We start from the raw sequence: 8926 nt of genomic DNA on the forward strand, positions 1-8926 counted from the left end.
AAATCTCAACATAAAAATGAGCTAGATAAAATTTTATTAAATACTATGCTTGCTCCTCTATTTTCTAGAATTTTCTGGGAATTATTTGAGCAAGGGAAGTATTTTTAATAATTGCAACAACATTTCACAAATTGTTTTATTTGAAAAAGTTCAAAAAGAACCCCTCCCTAAGCCGTTGGGCCGAATTCGGCCCAACACTCTCTCTCTCCCGTCGGCCCAGTCCAAGCCGCCCGCCCCCTCCTCCTCGGGTCACCGACATGTGGGACCCACATGTCGGACCCATCTTCCTCCTCCAGCCGCCGGCCAAGCCGAGCCGAGCCGGGTGCGCCGTGCCGCCTTGCCGCGCCGTTTCCTCCCCAATCTCTCCCCTTTTCTTCCGATTGTTTGAGGGGTTTTTATCCTCTCGTTCTCCTCTATCTTTCCCCTCAAGAATTGGAGCAAATGGTTGGGTATCTTGCCCGAATCAAACTCGTTTTCGAGTTTATCTCCAAAACCGAGTTTTGATTTTCTTGGATCGATTTCTCTCGTTTGGAGTCCAATCTCTCTAATCTAATGCTATATAAAGCATCCCCTCGTCGCCCTCTTTCGTTTGCCCCCTCTCCCGTCCTCTCCCGTGCCTCCTAGCCGCCGCGCCGCGCGTGTCAAGCCGCCGCCGCCGCCGGCCATCCTCCGGTCGCGCCGCGCCGCCGCGTCTGCCGTCGCCGCCGCTTGCCGCCGCCGCCAAGAGGTGCGCCGTGGAGTGAGGAAGCCCGGCCGCCCGTCCTTCTTCGCCGCCGGCCACCGTAGAGCCGTCGCCGCCGTTCAACCGAGCCGCCGCCGCCTCTTGCGTCATCGCCGGCCGTCGTCCGTCGCCGTTCGTCGCGTTGGTGAGTACCGTTGGGTTCGTCTCGTCGTCCTCTTCGTGAAGGTGTCCTCCAAAGTCCCGGCCGATCGCCCTAGCTCCGGCGAGCTCGCAAACCCTAACCGGCCGCTATGGATGACGTCATGCCGACGTCATCATCTCCTCTTTTTCCAATTTCTTTTAATAGATTAAATCTTCGGAAAATCATAACTAAATAACCGTAGATCCGTTTCAGGTGGTTCAAGTTGCTAAATTTTTCTAAAATAAAGATCTACATATTAAAATTGTCCATAAATTGAATTAAATTTATTTAATTCTTTTTTAATGGGCTTTAATTAGATTTAATCTTGTAAAATTCATAATAAATTCATTTGAAGTCAGAATGAGGCCGTTCAAGTCTCATAATTCATCTAAAATTATGACCTACGTGTTTGTTTACTTTTTATGTACTGTTTATTTGGTTTTTATTAGTCTTTTTCTTCGTTTTGCGTGTTAGTTTGTCGTTTCCGTCGTTGCGAAGGTTCGTGAGTGCGTCGGAAGTGATCAAGAAGATTAATTGAAGACCGATTATTGCAAGGCAAGTCACACAGATCCTAAACACAATCCTTTGAGCATGTTGATCCTATATTTAAATTCTCTATTTATTTCAACTGTGCATTTATTTTCGAATGTCACCGGGTGGTGTGAACCTATTTCTTTGTTATGGCCAATTTGCATTGAATGCCCTATTCCTTGATACCTTGGGTAATAAAATTGATTAGCTTGAACCTTATGTATTGGTTTGGTTCAGCTAAATGTTATATATATATAATTGCTTAGCAATGCTTAGAAACATTAGCTCACTAATGGGATGAATCATATATACTACATTATTATTTATGGTTATATTTAATGGTAGCTCACGATGGTTAATCGTGTTATGATAATTAATTGGTAATTAAAATATGATTAATGGTGGGTTGTGAGCACATGGTTTTGAAGGTCGTGCTCATGGCAATTAAGGACCGGTTCGCGAGCTACTGTTGTGAAACATTTATCGTGCCAACCACAAGCCAGCGTGGGCAACGGCTTTATCTTTTGTATAGCGTGATTCATTATAGTGCGCCAGACTGAGAAGTGGCGAGAAGTCCACGGGGGTCGCTGGGGAGTCCAAGCCTTGTTTATAAGGGGGTGACTATGATCCGGGAACGGTGCACTGTTTTGAGTTGTGTTGTGCAAAGGGTATTGTCACGATTTCCCCCTTTGCAATGCCGTGGTGGTATTTCGGGGCATGGCGACATGTGCGGAATCGTGTCTTGTGGGTACAGTGGTACACCTCTGGCCAGAGTAAAACTATTCGAATAGTCGTGCCCGCGGTTATGGGCGAGTTGAGCAATGTTTTTCGTGATTAGTCTCACACCTCTCACAATAATTATTGATGATTATAACTGGTAATAATTTGCTTAGCTCCTGGTTTGGAGTTAGATCTGTTCAGCCGGGTATGGTTGTTCAGGATGGTTGGGCCTGTACAGCATGGGTGTGCTGTTCAGTGTTGATTAAAATTTCTGATTAATTACTCTACTATTTTACTACTCTTAACTCTTTGCTAAATGCTACTTTCGCAAATGAGCCTATATTATGCCATCATTTGGAATCCTTGTGCACTTGCATATTGGCTGTGTGGCTTGTTGAGTATGTCATATGCTCATTCTTGCAATAATCAATCAAACCTCAGTTGAAGATAAAGGATCCAGAAGGAGAAGACGTTTGGCTTATACCCCAGTTGAGCTGCTTGTGGGAGTGGAGCAGAAGCCATCGCTAGACCGTTAATTCCGCTGCTGTTTTTCTTTTCTTTTGTAAGTATGTGACGTTATTATTATGATGGATTTGTATATTAAATTGTCAGTTTGTGTACCTCGGCTGATTCCTGGACGAGGATTTTATGCACAAAAAAAGTTCGGAAATTACTAGTGAATTTCTGGGCGTGACAGCGCGCCTGGAGCTGGAGCCGGAGGTGGTGCGCCAGGAGCCGGAGGTGGTGCGCCAGGAGCCGATGCCGCGAACAACAACACTAACGGAGGCAATTCTGCCTCACAATCCAGCGGAGGGCCATTCTCGAGGTATATCCTTCTCCTGTTCCTGTTGTTAGCGCTTTACTGCTATGTTCCTGTTCCTGATATTCATGATGCCTTTAGCATGCTACTGCGTTACTGCTATGTTCATGATGCGAATGATGCTTTTAGTATGCTACTGGTTATGTTACATGTTGTCACTAGATCACTCTACATTGTTTATGCCATGATTATTGTCTCAATATTTTGGATTAAAATATGCCGATTTATGACCATATTTCCAACACCTATTACACCTTCGAGCTTTTAGACAAGCTCGGTTCGAGCTCGTTTGAGATTGAGCTCAACTACCGAGCTCGGTCATAAGTAGTATAATATATATTTTGATGATAATTTCTTGATTAGTATAATTATTTTCTAGTCAACCAAACTAATAAAAGAGTAAAAAAGTGTTAAAATAATCATATTGTGCTAAAACATGCTTGTGTGAATAGATACTAATATATATATATATATATTTATATATTTATCTATTAATTTATTAAATCAATAAGTTCAACAAATAATATAAACTATACACACAGTCAAGCTCGATAGAAGCTTGAGCTCAATTTGTTAAAGTTCGTGAGTTTTTGTTCGGGCTCAGATTCGGCCCTGGTTTATGAGACATGCTCGCGAGCCTCGACCCTTTTTTACAGCCCTACACTGATGCGCAGGGTCATTCCCCCACTCCTACACCTAAAATCGCATGCCATCTTCTCCAACTCTACAACAGTCAGTTTAACCATGATCTAAAATTGCATGCCATCTTATCCAATTCTACAACAGTCAGTTTAACCATGATCAGTATGTCTTGCAACATCTCCTTTGCACTTGCGCGCGTCACCACGAGCAGCCAGGCACATGTACACTCTCAATTAAGCACACTCCCCGATAACTCTCCCACTTTTCAACATGGTCAGGTCGTCTTCAGCAATCTCCTCATGGTGACAGCGATTCCACTTTTACTATCCAATTAGAAAACGGTGAGTTTATATCACCGAGCTAAGTTAAACATTGCTTGCATTCTCCTTCCGCTCACTAGCATGTTACTGGATCGTAGTCTCATCTCATGTCACAATCGTAGAAGTTTTTCCTCCGATCGAAGGTTTCCCTCTCAACTCTTCTAGCTAGTTGGTTAATTTTACAGTACTCTAAACAAAAAAGAGAACCATTACACAGTTGCAGGTTACACCACCATTAATTCGTTTTGCAGTAATTCATCTTTTATCTGGATGCTATTTATTTCTGTTCGATGTCATGCTCTTATGGCTGAAATGTGGTCTTCCCAGATCCAAAAGGATAGCACGACAATTCATCCTGGAATATTGACTATTCAGACCATGATGTGTTCTGTTAGGACTTATCTAAAGTGTTCTAAGTTTTTTTTTTCCAGCCGTCCATTAGACCAAGATCCAACTGTCAAAGCACGCTATTACCTTGCTAGAGGTAAGATCGACCTCATAATAAGGAAAGAAAAATAATATTCATTAATACAGGGAACACGTTAATAATAAGGTGAGGGGAGTAATTTATGAATGATATCGCATATTTGTGGAGTACAAATTTAAAATACAACGTGCTAATTTTGTTTTTACCCTAAATACAATTTTAATCGCATTTTAATTATATTTAAAATAAAGTCAAATGGTAAATGCAAAATTTCGAATCTAACATATCGTATCTGTTTATTGGATGCATTGATCCGCCCAATCCAATCGTATCTGTTCCAACTCCTGTTATATCTGCTTGATTTTGATTAACAAGTTACCTTGTCTGCAATGAAAAAAATTATCTACTGCAACGTTCCGGGACACAACTGTTTATATGTTTGTTTTCAAATTTTAAAAAAGATAGCAAGACTCATCCAAGCAGGATCATATTGACATTGAGTCATATACACATTTGATGTGCACATTCTAAGATATACTATATTACAATCGTTAACATTTAAAATAATGTTTGATCATTTATTTTATTTAAAATTTAGTGTAAGCCATATCGACTTAGAGTTTCTTTAATGATAAAACAAGACATAACAAAATAAATAATAATATATATAATTTGTTAAATAAGACGAATAATCTAACAAAATTTAACGATAACATTATAGTAACACACTAACAGTTAAAAATAAAAATATATATTAATAAATGATACGAGGAATATATATTGCAACTTCTTTTTTCTATCTCCCCACAGACACTAGACCCACATTTCATACACACAGATGGGTCCATTTGTCATCCACTCGAAATGTTAAAACAGCCAAGCCCCCATGTTTGCAGTCTCAACATTGCAATTTTCTCCAACGTTGGGTGGGAGATTGCAGCAGTGGCCCATGCTACGCAGCCTACTGCCTGGTTCTCGTGCTGCCAAACAACCAAAAACACCGGTGGGAAGAAACGGAATCGGATGTGGATTATAAATCGCATGCTCTTTGAATACGGCCATACGGGTTGAATTTGACTACATGTGACGGACGAAAATTTGATAAAAACATCTTAAATTTTTATAATAATAATAGAGATAAACTCAGGCACTCTATTACATCTCTGATGCCTGGTCTTCTAGACACTGATAACTTGCACCGTGCATTGCTAAAGAAATCTTAAAAACTACTACTACTAGCTCTTTTGACAACTAATCCTACTCTATCATCTTCTAGGCCGGATCGGACTAAGAGTAAAACTTGTATTTGCTAGCGTCAAGGATGATCTGCCGTAATCCTCCGATGGGTGAAACCAGCATGAGCAGCATTCCGATGATGATGAAACACTGGCCAAATTGAACGGTAAGAAGTAAGAACAACATGATTAAAAGAATCGATTTGATTGTTTATTTTCAGGAGCGTAATGAAAACTGAAACTTACCCAGTTCATTAACCATGAGAGGCTGTACTTGGCGGGCTTGCGCATTATGAGCCATATGATGCAGGGGATCTAATTAAATAACATGAACAAATAATAATAAGCAAACAAATTAACCAAGAACATAAAAATTAATTAATGGAGATTAATGGTGATCGGATATATAAATAAATCTTACGAAGTAAGTTGTTGGCGCGAATCCGAAACCTCCGAAGAAGCCGAGGAGGCCGTCGAAGAAGGGGAAGGTTATCCCGATGAACATGGTCAATGCTGCACAAAGTTGACAGATCAAAACACATTAAATTGTTTTGATCGCTCCAGAGAGTGTAAAAGCTATCTAAACGGTTATGAAAAATTCTTGAAAATTTTGATACACTCATACAACATAAGTACTTCCTTCGGATTAATAATACTTGTCGTTTAGACAAAGGCACGATCTTAAAAAAAACAACTTTAATCATTATTTTTATTATAATATGTATATAAATCTTAATAAATGATTTTATTGAAGTATTTTTTAAAACTAATCTATACATATACATGTAGTCACCATATTTCAAAGACAAATATTTTATAAATTATTTATAACTAGAGATTTTAATGTTTGACCTCACTTTTGTCCAAAATGATAAGTATTATTAGCCCGAAGAGAGTATACCATCTTATAAAATCTTAGATCCAAAAGGTGAAGTCTTACCGACGTAGGCGGAGCGGGCGGTGACGCGGAGCGGCAGGCCGGGGCGGAGGTGGAGCTTCTTGGCGAGCACCGTCTCGATCATGTCGAACACCGGCATGGCGTACACCTGGTACGCGCCGATGACGTGCACGACCACCATCAGGTTCGCCGCCGCCACCAGCCACCGCGGCTTCTCCAGCGAGATGAGCACGTTGGGCGCCACGGCGTTGCCGAACGCGTGGTAGCCGCCGAACGCCACGGTGAAGTAGCAGAGCGCCACGACGGCGTAGGCGACGACGACGCCCCGCCACATGGGCCTCTTCGACGGCCGCTCCGGCGTCGACGGGATGGTGGCCTGGATCTCCAGCACCACGTTGTGCCCCGCGAACGCGAACGACACCGCGCCCAGCGCGTTGAACGCGCCGAACACCCGCCCCGCCGCCGTCGTCGCCTTGAACCCGTAGTCCACGGCGGCGGCGGCGGCCGGGTGGGCCTTGAGGACCGAGGCGAAGAACGCGATCATGGAGTAGCAGAGCGACATGGCGGCGGCGGCGGCGGAGACGGCGGAGATGGAGTTGAAGTTGGGGCACTGCGAGAGCACGAACTGCGCCGACGCGAACATCATGATGTAGAACGTGAGGCGGATGTCGGCGCAGCGGCCGTCGCAGGCGAGCTCGACGAACTTCTTCAGCGTCTGGCCGCCGGTGACCATGTAGACGATGTCGGTGCCGACCTGGACGATGAGCTGGAGCGGCACGATGAGGCAGACGCCGAGGCGCCGGCCGAACGCCGCCTGGCCGAGCTCGTGGTACCGGTCGAACCGCTTCCCGCCGCCGGGCGCCGGCTCGTGGAGCTCCACCAGCTGCCACAGCGTGTAGAGCGTGATGGCGAAGGAGGAGGCGATGGCGGCGACGCCGGTGGGCCAGCCGAGCTGGGACATGGCGAAGGGGAGGCCGAGGACGCCGGCGCCGACCATGGCGGTGACGTTGTGGAACGCGGAGTAGTACCACTTGGCGGTGCGGGACGAGGTGATGGGGAGCCAGTCGTCGAGGTTCACATTCCTCAGCCGCTCCTCCTCCCGCCGCTCCCTCGCCGTCTCCGTGCACTCCTCCATCACTTCCGTCGCCGACATCTTGGTTCTTCCTCGCCGGCGGTGGCGGCGGCGGCGGCGGCGGCAACTACCTCCGTCGGTGATCTAGGTAGGGAGGAGGAGGAGATGAAGGGCTAACGCAAAATATATATAGCGGCGAGGGGAGCGCGTGGTCTCGGGAAATTATCTGTAAAAACCGTGTCTAAAATACGATCTTATCCGTAAAAGAGATGAAACCCATCCCTAACCGATTGTTAACTAGAAAAATATTTTAACCGCGTTAAAAGAGTTCTGGGTCGGCAGTTTAATTAGTTGAATGTTAATGAGAGTTGTGCATGTTTATATCCATTCAAAATACACGGGTGCTCGCATTTACGGCTAATTATTCTTTCAGTGGTAGGCGACGTACCCGTCGACAGCGAGGCCTAGTCTTTCGGAGGTGCTCATAGGGTAGGGTGTGCGTGTGTGCGTTCATAGGGGTGAGTGTGCGTACGTTGTGAGCGCCTGCGTTTTGTACTGTGTTTTAAAAAAAACATTTTTATCCGTAAGGGCAAGCTTTGATGGGTGGTTTTCGGGCCGAAATAGGCCCGCGAATTCATTTCTGTCGCGCAAAAATGGCTGCTTGGGTGATTTTTGTTTTTAGAATTAAAATTCCAGCTATTAGGCCCAATACACCCGGAAGATTAAAAGGCCTCGGAAGGCAACATAAAAATAAGGAATAAGTTCATCTGTGGTCCCTTGACTTGTCAACTAATCCGATTTCCGTTCTTCAACCAGAAACCAGATACAACGAGTCTCTCAATTATTAAAACCGGTGCAGACTAGCTCCCTCAGCGGTTTAGATAGCAGTTTTAGCTGACGTGGCGCCTACGTGGCTAATTTGACTCGGTCTTCATCTGACGTGGCGCTTACGTATCAATTCGATCTAGAAAATAATAAAACCCGTGGAACCCACTTGCCAGTTTCGCCACAAAATAATAAAAAATGGTGGGCCCCACATGTCATCCTCAATCCCCTACGGTTGTTGCTGCTCTTCTTCCTTCTCCGTTCTTCGCGGCGCGGCTACTGATGGAGCGGGGTGCGGCGTGAATGCCGTCGCGACGACGCTGTGGTGGCGGACTCGCAGGAGGACGCCTCCTAGCTAGCAGCGGAGGCGGAGGCGGGCACGATGGGTGATGGGGAGAAGGAGCGGCGCGCGGCGGGTTACGGGCTATGGGAGAGGAAGCGGGCGGCGGCGAGGTCGCAGGGGGTTCTCGCCGAGGTTCATGTTCGAAGCGGGCGACTAGATGCTCATGGAGCTCTTCCTCCTGCCATACCTACGCGACGGTGAGCTCCCGGTCCCCGACCTCATCTTCGAGA

At 45.2% G+C, this 8926-nt stretch overlaps 1 protein-coding gene and 1 long non-coding RNA gene across 2 annotated transcripts; one reads left to right on the plus strand and one right to left on the minus strand.

Annotated features, from left to right (window-relative positions):
- The first annotated feature begins 274 nt into the window (after nt 1–274).
- Nucleotides 275–5844, plus strand: LOC136356467 (uncharacterized). The gene is made up of 4 exons (XR_010741301.1): nt 275–866; nt 1338–2676; nt 2812–2940; nt 5600–5844. It is a non-coding gene; the product is annotated as an uncharacterized lncRNA (long non-coding RNA).
- Nucleotides 5340–7742, minus strand: LOC107276054 (lysine histidine transporter 1). Its single transcript, XM_015783330.3, has 4 exons — nt 6499–7742; nt 5980–6071; nt 5805–5873; nt 5340–5709 (listed from the first exon to the last, which is right to left on the minus strand). The coding sequence occupies exons 1-4, from the start codon at nt 7607–7609 to the stop codon at nt 5611–5613; spliced, it is 1371 nt and encodes a 456-aa protein (XP_015638816.1). The 5' UTR covers nt 7610–7742; the 3' UTR covers nt 5340–5610.
- Between the last annotated feature and the right edge of the window lie 1184 nt (nt 7743–8926).

This window comes from Oryza sativa, chromosome 5, assembly GCF_034140825.1.
Source record: "Oryza sativa Japonica Group chromosome 5, ASM3414082v1".
Lineage (NCBI taxonomy): Eukaryota > Viridiplantae > Streptophyta > Magnoliopsida > Poales > Poaceae > Oryza > Oryza sativa.